The 20,140-nt window shown below is 36.7% G+C and overlaps 1 protein-coding gene across 7 annotated transcripts in view; it reads left to right on the top strand.

Moving 5' to 3' along the window:
• The window catches only part of POLA1 (DNA polymerase alpha 1, catalytic subunit), a 295,284-nt gene that overhangs the window by 109,475 nt on the left and 165,669 nt on the right, over positions 1 to 20,140 (top strand). For all 7 annotated transcript variants that reach the window (XM_019955961.2, XM_019955959.2, XM_070783445.1 and 4 more), the window contains 6 exons: positions 4,190 to 4,222; positions 4,965 to 5,057; positions 6,255 to 6,460; positions 8,264 to 8,396; positions 14,357 to 14,488; positions 19,154 to 19,328. In XM_019955961.2, coding sequence (XP_019811520.1) covers positions 4,190 to 4,222; positions 4,965 to 5,057; positions 6,255 to 6,460; positions 8,264 to 8,396; positions 14,357 to 14,488; positions 19,154 to 19,328 — 772 coding nt within the window. The remainder of the gene's footprint in view (positions 1 to 4,189; positions 4,223 to 4,964; positions 5,058 to 6,254; positions 6,461 to 8,263; positions 8,397 to 14,356; positions 14,489 to 19,153; positions 19,329 to 20,140) is intronic.

Genomic DNA, 20,140 nt, shown 5'->3' with positions numbered 1-20,140 from the left:
TTATATAATAGGTGTTGAATTACTGGATAGATTTGCTAATTAAATACTCTTTGTTCTGCTGCAGTTGACATTACAGGGTAAGATCTTGAACAATTATTCTGAACAGCTGTACTTTGTTAAGGGAAAAATTAACCACAAAGTTTATTTTTTTACACTTGAAGTTGGCAGATTTTTGAAATGTGCTTGAAAAAATTCCATCATCCAATTGGTAATGAGTAGATAAATATGCAGGTGTTGCTGTGAAATCAGATAACTGCAGACTGCCTTATTAATGAATTTAGCAAGCCTTTATAGCCCTGTTTTCTAGCTGCTGGCACTTAGAAAATGATTTTCTGTCAGAATGGGTAGCTTTAATATTAGGCTTGTCACTTTGAAATGAACTTATGAATGGTTATCTTGTAATCATTGTACCTTGTGTCCAGTAGACCTTTCAGGATACCTGTGGCTTTTTAAAAAAAAATGCATTTCCTTAATGGGGAAATATCTGTAATGTATAAGTTTTTGATTGTTGACTTCCAGAACATTCATGTGGAATGGGCTTTTTAACAAGGCAGGGTGACATAATGAAAAGAAAATGTAACATAAGGTCCAGCCCAGATCAAGCTATTGATTAGCTCTGTTACTTTGGATAAAATTGTAGTGCCTAGTTTTCCTCATCTGTAAAATGGGGTTTATAATTTAGCATTCTACAAATATTCATTAATAGCTCCTGTGTACCAGGGCCTCTGCTAGATACTAAAAATTTGGTAGCCCACAGGAAAGATGGTGATTAAAACTATTGTCAGAAATTGGTACAACCTATGTGGAGACTTGTTTGGCTATGTTTATCAAAAATTGTAAAAAGGCACAACCTTTGACCCAATAAGCCCTCTTGTAGGAGTTTATTTCATTATTGGCAGATTGGCAAATTACATGTATATAAGGATTATTAAACTGTGATTATGAAGGTAAGCGTTAGGAGCCACCTACATTTATTAGTAGAGCACTAGTTAAATCATGCTTGAGATGTACAGTGGAACACTGTGTAGTCATTAAAAAGAAAAATTAAGACCGCTCTTTATGTGTGAGTAAGGAATAATCTCTGAAATAAAGTACTAGGTGAAAAAAGCAATTGCAGTGTATATAGTTCTTTTTTAACTTTTTTATTTCATATTGAAGTATATCTGATTAATGATGCTGTGATAGTTTCAAGTGGACAGCAAAGGGAGTCAGGCATACATATACATGTAATAGTATATATAGTTTTAGTAGTTTGCCTACTTTTCTGTCATTTGTTTGCAAAGCATCGACCAAGAGTTTTCATCCATCAAAGGGAAACTCATTTTAGTAGCAGCCCTCACTCAGATTGTGTGTGGAAATGGTTGTGAGCTGGTGGCAGGACAGCGTGAGAATAGGTGTTGGAGCTGAGAGGTGAATGTTGCCGCTTCCTGTTGGAGGTGTACTCAGGGGAACCAAAGTAGGTTTGCTTCACGGTGCAAAAGGAGAGCAGAAGAAATTGGTTAGTGCACTTGTGGAGTTGGAGTAAAAGATTGACAGATTGCTCCCGAGATGTTGTACTTAGCAGGAAATAGTTACCTTTGTGGGGCTGTCCGTTGTGATGAGGGAAGCCCAGCCCAGCAGGGTGGAATGGTCAGAGGGTGAAGACGTCTCATGATAAATAGTTTTGTCCTCACTGTGATTACCTTGACTTGGGTGGATCGCATTATTGCTTTTTTGTCAAAGGAATTGTCAGGTGTTTTCCCACAATGCATTTTCCTGTAATTTAAATATTAAAAAATGAAGATGAAGTAGAGGGGAGTGAATGTTTTTTATGAGTTAACTGGATTTTAGCATCTAGTAGAAAAGTGATTGAGATTACTCTGAGACCTATCAGTCAGCTAGCCAACAGTTTTTCGAGTGCTTGTTAGATGTGAAGCACAAACATGTGCTCTGACCTCCAGGAACTTGTGGTCTAATTGGGGAGGGGACAGACTGTGGGCTAAAAACTGTTTCCAGGATGGGATTACCACGATTATCTTAGTCCAGTGGTCCTTAATCCTGCCTGCAACATAAGAATAATCTTGAGAGCTGTTTAAAAGAATTGCTGGGGCCAGGTAGTGGCATTTTAAAAGATCCCAGGGTGATTCCACTGTACAGCCACTATTAAAACCATTGGTTACCCTGATCTGTATTCACCACCACCCACCACCCCCAGGGCAGGAGAAAGGTTTTCTTTTCCTGATAATTTAGAACACTGAGCTCATGAACAACATTGGGTGACTGTACCAAAGGTGAGGTGGACAATAGAAATGGAACACAAGGGGTAGATATAACAGATCTTCTTAAGGTGAGCATTTACAGGGCTTTGTAACATAAAGGACCAGAAGAACAGAAACACTATGAGGTTTAAGCTGAGTTGATAAGGAAGATTCTTGGAGGTAGGAAAAAGAAATGTAAATGAAGTAAATCTTCTCTCTGGCTCATTGGAAGAGTGACTCTGGCTTAGAGTGATGCTTTGAAAGATGGATGCTGATCTAGAGGCAATCAGTGACTCAGGCCCCACGCTCTGGAGTCAGCGTGCCTGGGTTCATATCTTTGCTCTATCACTTACTAGGACAAATTAATTATCTTCTGTTTTTTGTCTCTAACAAATGATTGTATTAATAAGTGGCTGTCTCAGGGCTCTTAGAGAATGAAATGAAAAAATTCACAAGATGCTCATAGCACAGCATTTAGCCCATATATTTTATACATAACAAACATGCACTGAGGGCTCAGGATGTTGTATTACTCCTTTGAAGAGGCCTTCATTTGTAAAAAATGTTTTACTTCTGATCTAGTCCAAGATAATTTATATGTTTTTGTCAGAACTACACTGTAACCTATATAACCTTTAGTCTTACAGCTGTATATGCCTGGGGACAGACCTATTTACAGATATTATCTACTATCTGTCTTTATTCAGTGAATGTTTATTGAGCCACACCTTTGTACTGGGCACTGTGCTTGCTCCAGGGATATATAGTGAAGAGGGCCCCCCCTTTCTAAAATTTTTTAATTGTCTTGAGTACTGGAAAGTTTTAAGTGCTTGGTTAATCTTTGTGGTGTTTTTTTTTTTTTAAGCCATATAGTTCTTTTTAAATATTGCTATCAAGAATATGGCCTTTACGCCATATTATAAAAGGATATTTTATTAAGTATATTTATTAAAGATAGACCTTTACAGCAAATCTGCGAACATCTCTCTGCCTAAGAGTTGGTATACAGGCAAACTGATTTTTAGATTATGATGATATTGTTTTGAGGATTATAGTTAGAAAACCATCAAGAGCTTTAAAAATATATGGTAATGACAAACCATGGGGTTGCCTATCTCTCTCAGTATATATTTCAGTTCAGTTCAGTTCAGTCACTCTGTCGTGTCTGACTCTTTGAGACCCCGTGAATCACAGCACGCCAGGCCTCCCTGTCCATCACCAACTCCCGGAGTGCACTCAAACTCATGTCCATCGAGTCAGTGATGCCATCCAGCCATCTCATCCTCTGTCGTCCCCTTCTCCTCCTGCCCCCAATCCCTCCCAGCATCAGGGTCTTTTGTAATGAGTCAGTTCTTCACATCAGGTGGCCAAAGTATTGGAGTTTCAGCTTCAGCATCAGTCCTTCCAATGAACACCCAGAACTGATCTCCTTTAGGATAGACTGGTTGGATCTTCTTGCAGTCCAAGGGACTCTCAAGTGTCTTCTTCAACACCACAGTTCAAAAGCATCAATTCTTCAGCACTCAGCTTTCTTGACAGTCCAACTCTTACATCCATACATGACCACTGGAAAAACCATAGCCTTGACTAGACAGACCTTTGTTGGCAAAGTAATGTCTCTGCTTTTGAATATGCTATCTAGGTTGGTCATAACTTTCCTTCCAAGGAGTAAGCGTCTTTTAATTTCATGGCTGCAATCACCATCTGCAGTGATTTTGGAGCCCAAAAAACTAAAGTCAGCCACTGTTTCCACTGTTTCCCCATCTATTGGCCATGAAGTAATGGGACCAGATGCCATGATCTTAGTTTTCAGGATGGTGAGCTTTAAGCCAACTTTTTCACTCTCCTCTTTCACTTTCATCAAGAAGCTTTTTAGTTCCTCTTCACTTTGTGCCATAGGTTTTTGTAATTATGTAATGCATTAATCTTGACTTTTTTTCCATTTCATTTAGATTTTGATGCATACAAAGGAGATGGTTCAGAAGGTAAGCATTTTCATTGTACAGTAATTCTTAGATACCATACTTGGTGATGATGTTGTATTTAAGGAAAATTGTAACCCAAACACACTGGAAATGGCTTCTTAGGATGCCTGGTTTACATTTATAATCCCTCTTAATGGATTATAGCCTTTTTTTTTTTTGTTTACTAACACTGATATAATCTAACCACTGCTTGAAGCCTATATGTGAGTGTTTCTAGCAAATCAGTAACAGTGCTAATTAGTTTACTTCCAGGCTTTTGTACTGTATGTGCTCTAGTGTTGTTTGTGATGATTGATTTTTTTGTCACTCTTCATATTCTGCTAACTACTAAGAATTTAATATAGATTTGTGGATCGGGTTGAAAAAACCCCATTTTGTCTCTGCTTTATAAATTGCCCTGACCATTAAGCATGAGGGACAGTTGGTAAATACAGACCCCTCCCTTTCCTGGTCTCTTATCTTTATTTTATTTAGTCCTACATTTTATTTCAGTTGAAACTAGATACTTCCTCTGCCACTCCACTGTCTGCTTTAAGAAAATCAGGGAGATTTTTGTGTGTGTGTTTTTTGGTTTATTGGGGCTTAGTCTTTGTACACTGACAATATGGGCAAGAAGAAATGTAAACTTTTCAAAAATCATCTGGAACCTGTAATTTATATAATGGAAAATTTTGAGTTTCACTGAGTGTGTGATGGTCATGGTGTTTTTGTTGTTAATTATTATAATTTTTGCTTTCATTAGATGAATCTTGAAGTTATTTATGGAGATACAGATTCAATTATGATCAACACCAATAGCACCAATCTGGAAGAAGTGTTTAAATTGGGAAACAAGGTGAGATAATTTCATAAAATTATATGTTTCACCTACTTTTGTGAATTGTTTCTGGTTTCTACATATACATGTCCTTCTGAAAATGATAATAAACTTAGTGCCTTTGATTCTTCATCCCCTGTTTTATTTCAACTTCTACTCTAGTTATTTACTTTGAGGGCAAAAACAAAGGAAATTGGTTTTTCCATAAGTAATAGATATGTTTTACCTTTAGAAAACAGTCTAGGTTTGGTAAGTTTAAGATGTGATCACATTAGTACCTATCACATTGTCATTCATAAGGAGAAATATGTCTCTTGTTACATTCAGATGTATTTTATACAGTGATAGATATGGATAAATACATACCTAACTACATTATATGCATATATCTATAATTTTCACGAGAATACTTAAAATAATTTAAAAAGACAAGGGAACATTTAAAAATAATCATTTGTAGCCTAACTGCAGTTCACCTAACAATTAGCAGGTGTTTTTTGATCACTTGTTAAGATATTATCCCAATAAACTAAAACTAAGGTACCATCTTATAAGCTAACAACTTCCTGCCTATCTCCCCTAAAATGTGTGAAATTTGAGCTGTAGTCTTTACTTAACAACAAGCTTGACATATTGTACTCACTGGACCTTGAAAAGTTGTGTATTTTCCCTTGAGGTGATGGTCTGTGCAATGACGCTATCAATAGAGAGCAGGTGGCTGTTCATTTATTTGTTCAGCGGATAGTTATTTGCTTAAAGTCATGGTGCTACAGGAGGTACAGAGATATCTTAGACACTATTTTAAATAGTAAAGTTTTACTGGCCATGTATCTAGTTGTTGGACTATCTCTAATTCAGTAGTTTGACGGTAAGTACTTATGCATTTAGTTTTTAGATTCGAAAACTGTCTATTACATAATTTTCATACATTTCCTGTAGCTGACCCTGCCACTTCTGTCCTTTGGTTGAGTGAGATGATGTATTTATAGTATCGTCTCTTTGTTTATCTTTTTATCTGTTTTTGTTGCTGTGCTTTTTCAAAGTTCTTGCATCATACCAAACTTAATACTGTTTTCCATATAACCTGAGTAAATGCCTTCTAGTCTTGTGTGACTTCTAGTTCTGTTTAGATGAACTCTTCGGAATTTGTAGCATGTTCATCTTCTCCATATTAGATATTTGAGAAGCTAACATTAATGGTTGAAATGTTCACAGGTGAAAAGTGAAGTGAATAAGTTGTACAAACTGCTTGAAATAGACATTGATGGTATTTTCAAGTCCCTGCTACTGCTGAAGAAAAAAAAGTACGCTGCTCTGATTGTTGAGCCAACATCAGATGGGAATTACGTCACGAAACAGGAGGTGAAAGGATTAGATATAGTTAGAAGAGACTGGTGTGATCTTGCTAAAGACACTGGAAAGTGAGTTCAGCTTTCATTTTTGCTTTTGTTGTTTGTTTTTAAAAAATTCAAGCGTTAACAATGTGGAGAACACTTGTGATTCTGCCAAGCACAAGGACACAACTTCTTTTTGTTATTGATATCATTGTGTATTAACAGCTCTTACTGATTTGGAATGGAATCTTACAGATGGGTTAAAACTTGCTCAATAAGAGATGCTTGCTGTAAGGTGCATCTTACGAGTTTTCACTCATGATGAGGTTAAACCTTCACATTTTAGATGTTTACAGAGTTTCATTGATGTTAGCTTGTTTTTATTTTGTTTTGCTTCACTGTTTCTATTAGGAAGTCCCTTACATTGTGCTCCTGAAATCTTCGTAGTGCCTCTTTAGGGCCATGATTGTTAAGTTTTCCCTGTGTTGTGGCTTCAAATGTTCTAGGATTCAAAGTGGGCCATGGAGTGAGACTGTCCCCGCCCATATCATTTGTGTGTAAAGGTTCTTACTAATCTCAGGTTAATTTAAGAGCTGGTTCTCAAATATCGTATGTACCTCCAAAATAAAAATGTCATAACTGACCCCTTAGTTTTATACATGTGAGTGCAGATTGTGCTAATAAGACCTATTTGTTTTAGGGCCACATAAGGCACCCATTTTAAAAAGACAAATCTTCAGATACTTTATGTCCCATCTTTCCAAATAATTCCTGCTTTGTGAACCTGACTAGTTCTGAAAATAGGGGGAATTTTTTCTTTAAAGTGAAATTTCAAATTAATTTTTGTGTTGCTGAATATCAGCATTTTTTTACTTGTTTTCCAGCCTTTCACTTGCTTTCAAGTTGGAAGATTGAGCAATTGTTGCTTCTGCAAAACTATTCTTGATTAGGCAAAGTTGATCATCTGAGTGTGGGTCACTGTTAGCTTTTTATGAAATATAGTTTGAAATGCTTCATTGCCCCCAAATGTACCCAAAGATGAAACTACTTTGTATAGACTGTCGATTAGAGTGTTCTCTTCGGCTTTGTCTTTTCTAAGAAAAGATGCATCATAATAGAAGTAAATTTCTCTGAGTTAGAAATGTATTAGTAATTAAAGCTATACAAATGTTTTTGTCAGGGTTCTTTTTCTGACAAATTATAATGCAGCTGTCAAACCCTCGCTCTGCATTTTCTCAGAAATGGATAAAATATTGGCTTCCTTACTCCTTTTCTTTTTTTTTTTCTCTTTTTTTGGGGGATCTGATAGAAAAACATGAAGTTTTTGAGGCATAGTAATATGATTGGAGAACACTGGGAAGTATAATAAAGCCGAAGAAAAAAAAGTTTGAAATCTCTGAGTTTTAAACGATTTGCATAAAGAACTTTATTTTCCGACTTTCTAGCTTGTGGTCATCTCGGGCAGAGATACTATCAGAGATAATATCTTGCAGCTTTATGAGGAAAGTGAAAAATTTATCTTCTCAGATTTTAGCCTATGAGTAGAATATAGCTGCTTATGAATTTTATAATTGCGTAAAAACATGATGGAACACATATTGTTCTCCATCCACACACAAAATAGGACGCATTAGCTGCCTCATTAAAAAAAAAAAGTCTCTGTATTTAAGGACAAACCTGACATTGCAAGGTTGGTAAACCTTTGGTAGAGTTAATATTGAAAAAACAAATAGTAATGGCCTTCTGGACATTAACCCTCATATTAGCTTTTAGTATGGCTATTGTCCACATGTTAATCTAATGGCATTTATCTTCCTTGTCTCTCCTTTATTAATAAACTATGATATAAAAAATCAAACCCTCTCCTTTTATTTATTTTTTTTTTGGCAGCTTTGTCATTGGCCAGATTCTTTCGGATCAAAACCGGGACACTATAGTGGAAAACATTCAGAAGAGGTTAATAGAAATTGGAGAAAATGTGCTAAACGGCAGTGTCCCAGTGAGCCAGTTTGAAATTAATAAGGTAAATGTGGCATTTATTACTGTGCCCAGCTGCTGCCATGTGTTTTTCTCCTCCTTCAGATAGTTGAAGAACCACCTCATCCTTGCAATTGAAATAAATTCTAGCCGGTGATGAAAACTGCTTAACAACTATCTCACAGACTGTGCATTAGCATGGCACTCTTCCTAGCTCAGCCCCTGATGCTCCCCTATCTGTTGCAGGGCCTTCTCTCATGGTTCTTTATTCATGGAAGCCTTGTGTCCAGAGGTACTGTGTTTATAATTGATGTTTCAGGAACTTGAGAGTATTACATTCTTCATATTCCTCCTAAGTTATAGTTGTTTGGGGGGCAGGCCTATAAACTTAGACAGAGAGCCTGTGTTTGTGCAATTGTACCAAACGTGATCCTTAGAGATACTATAATCAGAAGGCATCTTTATATGTTGTTCTTTAGTCATAAGATGGTGTTAGTATTTTCTATATATTCAAACCACTTGTGGGTTGTTTTTTTTTTTGTTTTTTTTTACTATAAAAGTTACTCTTTATGAATAGTCTTAGTTGTTGAAAATTGATGGTTTTTTTTTTACTATAAAAGTTACTCTTTATGGATAGTCTTAGTTGTTGAAAATTGAGAATATTTTTTCTTACCTAATTTGAAAAGGAAAGTCTTCGTTTCCAAAAGTACTGTGTAATTCAAGATGTTAGGTTATAGATTTTTCTCTTTTTTTCCATTTAAAAAGAGTATCCTTACATACTCAGAAGGTAATTTTGCAAATACCATTTTATCCATTTTGTGATAAATAAATTTTGCTGTCAAACCTCATACTAAAAAGAATTTTGATGAGAAAGAGTCTAATGATGGCATTAAATGGAATTTATAGAGTTAAAACTCGTTCTTCATGCCCCTATACTAAAATAATGAGTCATTTCTGCACATCCTTACTATTTAAAACAGTTTTGCTGCTGCTGCTAAGTCGCTTCAGTTGTGTCCGACTCTGTGTGACCCCATAGACTGCAGCCCACCAGGCTCCCCCGTCCCTGGGATTCTCCAGGCAAGAACACTGGAGTGGGTTGCCATTTCCTTCTCCAATGCATGAAAGTGAAAAGTGAAAGTGAAGTCGCTCAGTCATGTCCGACTCCCAGCGACCCCATGGACTGCAGCCTACCAGGCCCCTCCGTCCATGGGATTTTCCAGGCAAGAGTACTGAAGTGGGGTGCCATTGCCTTCTCCATAAAACAGTTTTACATGATAGCAATTACAGTGCATATTATTTTGAAATTTGTTTTCACTTAAATAGATTTTAACACATACTGGTATTAACCTTAAAAATCATCATGTTTAATCTTGCATTTCACTGGTACACCTTTAATTAAAATTTTTGCTTGAGTATTACATTTTTTAATTTTTCCTCTTATAAATTACTGAATTGAACATCTTTGTTTGTCTTTTTGCTTTTGGATGAATTACTTTCTTAGTTTAGAGTCCTTAAAGGTAAAACATTTGCATCAAAAAGTTTGAGTATCTATATGGCTCTTGTCAGATTGCTTTGTAAAACAGTGATACTAATTAATAATAAAAAAAAAAGTGTGTGCTAATTTCACCACAGATTTTCTTGTACTATATAAGAGATATGTCATTGGTCATAATATCATTGGTGATATTTAAGTAAAACATCGCTACCACAAAGGATGTGAAACACTATTTTATCATTGGGTTTGATTTGCATTTCTTGGATTCCTAGAGAGAATGAATATTTTCTTTGCATGTCCTTATTTGTATTTATTCTTAGGCTAAGTCATTTGTTTCCTATCCCTTAACTGAGATGTCTTTAATATCACAAAGATGACATTCACTTATGCGTGAAAAGTACAAAAAATGAGAAATAAGTAATATCAGAGGATGTGTGTCTTGGCACTAGCTCTTCACTCTAAGTGATGCAGTGCGTGCCTATTGGTATGGAATCACTTGTGACATTGGAGAGTGGTTTCCTTTCAGATTTTGTTTTGTCTCTTTCTTAAAAATTTGTCTAAGAGTTACTGTTTCTGTTTTGCTTTAATCAATTTTTGCATCAGTTCTGCAGATTGTATCCCTTACACTATCTACCTTCTTAGAAATATGGGTCCTCTGTTGCATGGGGTTCCAGGCATGAATTAGGAAGGCTGAATCACAACATGACCACATTACTGGCAAAAGAACATTGCCCTCTAAGGTAATGGGCCCAGGCCATCATCTACTCCTGTGGGTGACAAGACAGTGTTACTAGTGTGCAGAGAAACCTAGCCTCAGAGACACACTGGCCATCTCTGAGTTCTTGGGAACTTTCTTCAGCCTTGCTGTTTTAAAGTTTTTATTATCGAAAATTGAAAACTTATACCAAAGTAAAGAGAATAACATCTTGAACCCACATACATCCATCACTTCAGTAATTACCAACTCAAAGTCACATATTTTTATTACTACTAACAATACTGGTTAATATGTAGTGTGATTTGGACTGTGCATGTATTTTTCCATGCAGAACTGAAACCTACTTACTGTCTTTATAGTCTTCATTTCACTTGGTGTGGTAGCTGGCAAATAATAGTTGTTCACTGAGCATTGAAAGAATTCCTCTGCTTGTTTAATCATCCATTCATCAAACATGGAGTACTTCTTACATGCACAGTGCTAGAATCTGGGATATAAAGTAGAATAAGCAAAACCTAGTTGTTATTTTCAAGATGCTAAGTTGGTGTAGCAAAGATACTGTTCCATGCTCTGATACTTTTTTAAATAAAGAATTCCTGCAGTGTCAATGAAAGTACAATAAATTAATTCTATGAAAGGACTATCTATATCATAGTTATTCCTGTGCTTGTTTATATTAAGCTTTTTATATATCAAAAGTGACTGTGTTAATTAACATTTGTCTGAATATCTGTACTGTTTAAACTTGTGAGTAAATAAGTTTTTACATTTTGTCACTTTCAAAGGAGAGTGGAATCGAAGAGTACTCTTCCACAACCATGTGACTGGTTGCAGAAGGCCTTATGATAAGATATAGATTAGATTAGATTGACTTTGTGATATGGGTACAGCTTAAAAATGGGAGGTGAGTCTCAGGTGGAGGGGTGAAGTGGTGAGCTTTACCTTTGTAGAGATTTAAGCCTTTGTTGCCAACAACAGCTGAAAAACACTGTGTGTGATTTTTCTGAACTGCTGTAATCTTAAATATATTTCATAAAGTAACATGAAATACCTCACAGCTGATTTGTATAGCCCTGGTTAACTTGAGCCTAAACCACCAGGGAGCATTTTTTAGAAAAATCAAGCCTTCTGAAACTGTCTTGTAAAATTCCCAAATAACCCCAATCTAATAATTGGAAAGTGTGTCAGATGAAATTCAGAATTTCTTAACATTGCACTGAAGTATAGTCAATTGAAGAAGATAACAGTTTTCTTAAGTAGAGTTATATTGATTAAAATTTCTATGCAGTATTACCCATCCAAGTCAATCAAGACTTTGCATAATACAGCTTTGAGGAGGTTCAAATACTTGGAGACTCTTCCAGGCAGGCACTCTCCTACACTGAGTGTATAATTTAGAAAGTGTACATAATGGGTGGATGTGCAGTTGTGTTTGAGGACCTGCTTTTATTCTCCTATGGTAGTTCTCTAGTTTCCTGGTCTCAGGACTCTTTTCACACTCTTAAAATAGTTGAGGACTGCAAGAACCTTTGTTTACGTAGCTTATATTGATATTTACTGTTAGAAATTAAAACTGGAAAGCATGTATTAGTTTATTTAAGTGTCAGTAAACCCATTAAATGATTACAAAAATAAATTTTTTTTCATGAGAAATATGTATTTCAAAACAAAGAAAAATTAATCAGAGGAATTGTGTCATTTTGCTATTTTAAAAATCCTATTTATGTCTAGTTTAGCAGAAGACATCTAGGTTCTTATATCTGCTTGTGCATCCAGTCTGATGTGATGTTGGTGTTGGTTCAAGTATAGGAAAAAAGTCGTTTAACACAAATATGTAGTTGGAAAAAGGAGAACTATTCAGTAACTTCTTAAGATAGTTGTGTGTATTCTTCTTTGATTCTATACCAGTACTCTGAGTGGTATTGTCTTAAAGGTTATTTGCAATGTGAAAGTAGGAAACCATATCATACTCTCTTACATTAAAATCTATTCATCTGTGTGGTGCTTTGAGTTGATAATTTACCCATGCATGATAGTATACATTGATCATTAATTAAATGTCTGTTTCCTGAGTTTTACAGATCTTCTAGAATATTGGTACATTTCATTGTACTAATGAATTATCAAAAACCACATTTTAAAACATTTCTTTTTATGAGAAAAGTCTTTAAGTATTGGGGAGCTGTCAAGCTCACAGGAATGGAAACAAATTTTCCAAAATTCTGATTTGCGCCTGATTGCTTCAGTATTCTCAAAGGCAGTATATACTGTCAGGTGTTTTCCTTGAAGTGGCAGGCTCACTTGGTTCTTTCTGAGTGATTGTCTGCCAGCTACTCAACTTAGGGTAACCCATAGTTGTCCTGTCATTCTTTCACGTAAAAATTGTGTTGAGAAAGGCAGCTAGTTTAGCTTGTAACTCAGACAGTTGTATATTACAAATGCCTTTCCTCGATCAACCTTTGTTCTTGAGTATACAGTAGATGTGCCTTGTGCATACTTCCCATTTTGTCACACAAAATAATAACTGTACTCAGGGATCAAGAACTTAAAAAAAACTGAGTTTGTGGTGGTGATGAATACAATGTGTATTAGTACAGTTTGGTGTGTCTGCCCAGGTTCATGTTTCTAAGGCATCAGCACCTTTACTGACCATTGCTTCTGCATCGCCAGTGCAAATGATATTATTAGGAAAATACTTTTGACCTCTCCAGCCTGTGAAGAGGTGTCAGGAACCCCCAGAGATCTGCCAGCCACACTTAATAGGTGATCTAGACACACACCTTTATTCCTGGTCCTTTCTCTTGTCTTTTGAAACCTACCCCTTCCCTTTGTGCATATTGAGTTCTAGTCTGATAGACTGTATTTTTTTCTCATCTTGCTTTTAACTTTTACTTTTTCTCTCTGCTTCAATGTTCTTGATCCTGTCATCTTTTCTTAAAAATCTCTTTTTTCCTTCATGTGCTAGTTCATTTTCTTCTTCCATGATTTCTGCTCTCAAATGGTAGAGGTCTTTCCATCTCCAGATTCTCTGTAACACATAGTTCACCACTCCCTTCTGGCACATGTAGCTTATTTTAGAATTTTTTTTGAAGAATGGAAAGTCATCTAATAATGACAGATGGCCTAGAACCAGTGACTGTCTTACTCATCATGCGATAGTTTACAATGCTTGAACTTCATGAATTATCGCAGAGTGAAGGAAGTAATTTCTTCTGCAAACAGTGGGTTGCTCTACATGCCGAGTATCATGAGCCCTGTGACCGCAGCTCTGGGCAGTGCTGACCTGTTCCTGCTCTCATAGGGCTTTTCTGTTACAAACTCACTTACTCTGCTTTTGGAGAACTTAAGTTGACAGTGTGAGTAAATCCCGTGATTTCTGGTGCCTTCGTGATTTATTTAGGCAGAGAAACCGCTGAGAAACAAATCATTAAGTCAGAGGAACCATTATCCATCCGTCTTAAGTAATCTGTAGAAAGTTGCAGACATTAGAAGAAATTCTAAGGCTGCATAGAAGACTGAATGTATAGTCTTAATTTTTATATCCAAGTATCCTGTGCCTTGGCCTTAAAACTCATATTTCTTTTTTGTCAGGGTTATATCTGGTTATATTAGTTACTACATGAAGGAGAGAGGAGCCTTGAGGCTGGAATGTCTAAAGAGCCTGTGGCAGTATTTTCTACATATAGCTTTCTGTCATGTTTATGTGGCTAATGTGATTCTAGCAAAGATATGTTTTGTGCATATCTTTATGTGAAGGGTTTTATTTTAAAGTTTGGGGCTTTTTCTCTCTTAGGCGTTGACCAAGGATCCCCAGGATTACCCTGATAAAAAAAGCCTACCTCATGTACATGTTGCCCTCTGGATAAATTCTCAAGGAGGAAGAAAGGTGAAAGCTGGAGATACTGTGTCCTATGTCATCTGTCAGGTAAAACTGTCATAATGAATAAGACTTACACCACTTCCACACCCAGAGTAAAAACCAGATCTCTACAGTGTCTCATTTGACCCAAGTAACTGATGCTGTAAAGAGAAGGTTTAGTCTTGGTTGGTTTTACAGCATTTAAAACATTAGTCAGGGGTATGACATATTATGTTAAAATTTTCATGAAACTTTTAAGACCAGTGTTTTTTGTTATTGTTGTTTTTGAAGACCAATGCTTTGGCTGAGTGAAACTACTTTGGTGAGACAGGTATATAGCAGTTGCTACAGTTTAAATTTGAAATGAATTTGAAAGTGTATACCAGTTTGCTCATGTGTCCAATTGTTGCTGCTGCTGCTAAGTCGCTTCAGTCGTGTCTGACTCTGTGCGACCCCACAGACGGCAGCCCACCAGGCTCCCCCGTCCCTGGGATTCTCCAGGCAAGAACACTGGAGTGGGGTGCCATTTCCTTCTCCAGTGTCCAGCAGTAGTCCTTTATCATTCCTTTTGCAGCAGTTTCCATTCTGAATATTGGTAGAATAAGAGAGTAAATGCTTGTTTCACTAGCCTGTTCAAATAATAACTTGAAAAAAAATGAAATGCATGGTTATATGGAAAAAGGTGAGACATCCTAAAACCATAGCTTATGAAGAAAACACAGATTATCTAGCAAGATCCCTTTTTTAATTCTTTATTTTGAATGGAATGGGCTTAGAACCCATCTCTTGCCTTCTCCCTGTTTCATGAGGCGTCTCCAAGGAACTTCTAGGTCTTCTGGAACAGTTTTAAACCAGTAACCAGTTTTTTTTGAGAGTAGCATGCCTCTCACAGTTAGGGATGGGGAGAAAGGGTAGATCATAAGGGGATTTGGGTTTGGGGGAAATTGTTTTTATTTGTTTGTGTGTGTATTTTTTTTTTTTTTGGAAGCACTTAACTTCAGTCAAAACAAAGGAGGGAGTTGCATCCCTTCTCTCTGCTTAAAAAAGTCAAAGCCTATGTCCAAATTTTTTACAGTTACTATGGTGTGGTCTGTTTACCAAAAGGCATAATTCATCTCAGTAAGACTGTTTCTTTTTAATTAATCAAATACTGCATTTTGTTATTAAGTAAAAAAAAAATTAGATAAGCCTTGCAGTATGATTGATCTTTGTCAAACTACCATCAATGTGTTTTTATTTTTTTTATTTGTAATTTACTTTTTAATATAAATTTATTTATTTTAATTGGAGGCTATCAGAGTCTTCAAAATGTAGGAGTCGTCTGAATAATATCTGCTCGGAACTGTGGATAATGTACATAACAAATGATTTAAGTACATGGACAGGAATCAGCACTTGACTCTGTCTCCCTCCTAGGGTTACCCTTGATTAAGAACTGTTACAGAAAGCCAATTCCTGCAGGAAAATATTTCCATAAATGTCTGACTCGCTCAGGCCCTTAATGTGCTTTGCATATTGCCTTTGACAAGTCTCATCTCAAAAAAACAATTTTCATATTATGCAAATAAAGATTTTGGTAAATAGGCTAGTTTTTTTCCCCTTATGTCTTTATATACATGGAAAAGCTCTTAAGATTATTAATGACAGGAACAGATGGCAACATATAACTTTGAAAAATTATATAGGTTTTCTGAAATAGCATCTAAAAATGAAATCAAGTCACAATTATGTTTTGGCTAAACCTGGAATGGAGATGTATGGCCATAGGATATATGTATTTCAAAAGTCAAGCATATATTCCTTGATGTCTAAATATTAGGTCTTCCAGTATCTTCTTCTTGGGTCTTATTGATGTAAGAAAAGCTCAAAATGCTGATGCTAAATCCAATTTGTTATATTTCCAACCCTTTTCCCATTTGACTGGTTCTGGGTCTTATTTAAAAACAGTTCTTTTATTGATTTATTCTTCTTACTGTATCCCAAGCTATAAGACTTTAATTTGCCTTTGTCCCCTAGCAATGGGGCATGCCCACTTTCAGTATATTTGCTAAGCAAAGCTGCCTACCTCTTTTGCTTTTAAGCACTCAGATTATTCTTTCTCTTTCCTAACACAATCATATTTTTAGAAGATGTTTCTGCAAATGTTTAAGTTTAAGAGAACTGTTTACTGCTCTAAGCAAAGGTGCCCTCTAAGAATAGTATAGCTCCTAAACAGGTTCTCTTTTGTTTAAAATTTACATTTTGAGTATACTGCTCTCCTGATAACTTACTCAGACTACAAATTCCATTGAGTTCAGAGAGTAGTGTTTGTGGTATATAATAATTTACATTGTAGTTCATAGTCTTATTAAACCTAATGTGAATTATTTGCAGAGATCTTAAATTAACTTCCACTTGTTGATTAAGTGTTAAATCCTTTATTATTTAACTTTCATCAGACATAATTTTCATAAGGTATGCCTTTAACATAATTGTTTCAAGGCTTCCAGTTGTCATCTGTTAAATCTTTTTGCCCATTGGTGTCCTAGTAAAGATGACCACATCGTTTGGAATGGATTCACCATGTCTGGTTGTCCTTGTGAAGTATGTACTTTGTGAAGTTCACAAATTACTACACTGGCAGTTCAGGGAGGTGCCAGCCTTGCTTCTCAGTCTGTTGTTAAGGTGTATGCTGTATGTTTTTGCATGTACCATAGGGTCTTGCTATGTTAGAGAATTAGGTCTTTGAATCAGTTATGTCACAGCCTAAATGTTTTCCCAACATAACACAGGAAAACCTGTCATCATTCCAATTCTTTTTAATTTAGTCATATTTGAGCTCAGATTTTTAAAATATAATAAGAAACACATTTGGGTCACTGTTAAAAAACTAGTCTTTTGTGGGGATACTTAAAAAGCTCTTCAACTGAGAATATGCTTGGAACTTTGTCAACTTTTTTTATAGACGTGTCTTACATGAGAACATCTAATGATACATTGGAAAGTAACTCAAGCACCATTTAAAAAAATAATTTGCCTCCACAAATTTGGTTTTTATTCTTTATTAAAATTTTTTAAAACTCAACATTACTATAATCTCAAGGACAGATCAGTTTTTTAAAAAACTGTGATTCTATTAATTGATCAGATTTCCTGTGTTTGTTAAAAGGCAGTCCGAATATAGTTGTGGTGCATAAAGACACTGCTCAAGGATCTTTCATACTCTTTTTGTCATTGACATCCTATTCCCATCTAATAATTCAGACTTTTAAAATGGCAATAATTAAAGTTGATTAATTCTGCCTAAATTCTCTTACTGTACAGTGAACTCCTGAAAAATAATTATAAACAAGTCTTTTAATCTGAGATTTGCATGCATGCTCAGTTGCTTCAGTCGTGTCTGACTCTTTGCTACCCTATGGACTATATAGCCTGCCAGGCTTCTCTGTCCATGGGATTCTCCAGGCAAGAATACTGGAGTGGGTTGCCATGCCCTCCTCCAGGGGATCTTCCCAACGCAGGGATCGCACCTGGATCTCCTGCATTGCAGGTCGATTCTTTACTGCAGAGTCCCCAGGGAAGCCCTATAATCTGAGGTTTGCTTCCTTTCTAGTTCTTTCATTATATCTTAGCATAGGTAGAAGCTCGTTGATACACACCCTAGTTTGTTTCTGTCAGGAGCCTAGCCAGAGAAAGAGGCCATTGCCTCTAGTTTGTTGTAAGACAATGATGTGAAAGGTGGCCTTTGCTTTGACTTTGGCGCTGAACTGAGAAGGGACTGATTGTAGCAGGAAATCAAAGAATAGGATTAATATTGTAATCAGTTTTCAGAGCAGCTGAGAACTGTGAATAGTTAAAATTTATGAATCTGAACATTAAATTCTGTTGTTGCAGACAAGAGAAAGAGTGGAGTTAGTTGTTGGATGTTGGTCCAGTGGTGTGATGCCTTTTTGATTCACACATGGTGATGACACTATGCACAGGACTGTGTATGGGCCAATTTACTCTTACCTGTTATTCCTGTGAGCTTCCCAGGTGGTGCAGTGGTAAACAATCCGTCTGCCAGTGCAGGAGATGCAAGAGACGTGGGTTCGATCCCTGGGTCGGCAAGATCCCTTGGAGAAGGAAATGGCAACCCACTCCAGTATTCTTGCTTGGGAAATCACATGTACAGAGGAGCCTGGTAGGCTGCAGTCCATGGGGTCACAAAGAGTCACACATGACTGAGCCACTGAGCACACGCATGCATTTTATCTTGTGCGTAGGTTACTACTGTTGGGTTTCATGCTCTTTTCTTTTCCCCTTGCTCATTTATTTCTCAGTGACACTTAACAGCTTTCAACAAGAGATGTTGAATACACATACACACCCAGTCTTTAAGATGATACTATGACATTAACGTAATAAAAGGGTCACACATTTTTTGGTCATGGCTTCTAGAAGGCCTTTGTTAGCAAGTCTTCCCTGTGTGTTTCTGTGATATGGCAGGTGGAATTATTTAATCTAGTCATGCCATCTTGTTGGTTTCATGTTTCAACAAAAAATAGAACACAACACATGCTGGATTTACATTCCTGGACCGTGGGTAAGTCGTTCTCCTTGATCTTCCTCCCGTTAGATGCTTATGACCACCAACAGGTCAAAAGGACTTCTTGGGCTTTGGAATTGAATATATAAAACTTGAAGTGTCCGTCTCTTTGGCCAAGTACGTGTGATTTCTCACAACTTTCCCTGTACTGTGTCCTCTTATAGGATGGTTCCAATCTCACTGCGGGTCAGAGGGCCTATGCACCCGAGCAGCTGCAGAAGCAGGACAATTTAAGCATTGATACCCAGTACTACCTGGCCCAGCAGATCCACCCAGTCGTGGCTCGAATATGTGAGCCAATAGATGGAATTGATGCTATCCTCATTGCATCCTGGTTAGGTAAGTGTCCCGAGCTCCCTTATTTCAGCACCCAGTGATAGCAGGCCATATGGTCCTCCCTTACCTGTCAGGAGCTTTGTTTAGAGGCACGGTACCGTTTTGACGACTTCTTCATTTGCAGTTGGGCATTTGTTTTTGTCGTTGTTTGGTTAATGTCTGTCTCCCCTCCTAGACTGTCGACCGCACAGACTTGCTACCTATGTAGGCAGATGCCTGCTCCCGTGCCTGCACTCAGCAGATGCTGAGGGGAGAGAGAGGAGGCAAAAGAAAAGATAGGAGAAGGTTTTAGGCATCTCCTAGTCTCTGAGCTTACTTCATTGTTGGTTTAATCAGTGAACTTTCCTTAATAAGATTTATTGTATCTTGATTATTGTTTCCTCTTGTCTCAGACTCTAAATGTGTTTTCGCATGGAGTGAGAATGTACAACTTTTTTAACATTATAAGACATTAAATACATTAACTTGTATTTGATTCCCTTTGAATATCCTGCTCTGGCTTTTAAAATTTTTTCTAAGACTGGACTCATTATCTTCTAGGAATTAGTTGACACCTAATTTCTCATCATCTCTGGAGGTTCCATCCATCCCTGACAGCTCATTCTTTCTTTGACTTTTTGCCAGGTCATCAGATTGTCATCTCTTGCTTGGAAATGTATTTCATAACCAGCCCTGGGCATATTTCTAGATGACCAGCATATTGAGAGTTACATTGCTTTAAGGTCTCTGCTCTCTATGCCATTGTACATAATGATGAATATTTTTAGAATAACTGCCTAATAAAATCCCTGGCTAGCTCCTCACTATCTGTAAGT

Source organism: Bos indicus, chromosome X, assembly GCF_029378745.1.
Source record: "Bos indicus isolate NIAB-ARS_2022 breed Sahiwal x Tharparkar chromosome X, NIAB-ARS_B.indTharparkar_mat_pri_1.0, whole genome shotgun sequence".
NCBI lineage: Eukaryota > Metazoa > Chordata > Mammalia > Artiodactyla > Bovidae > Bos > Bos indicus.
This window is presented reverse-complemented; position numbering and strand designations above follow the sequence as displayed.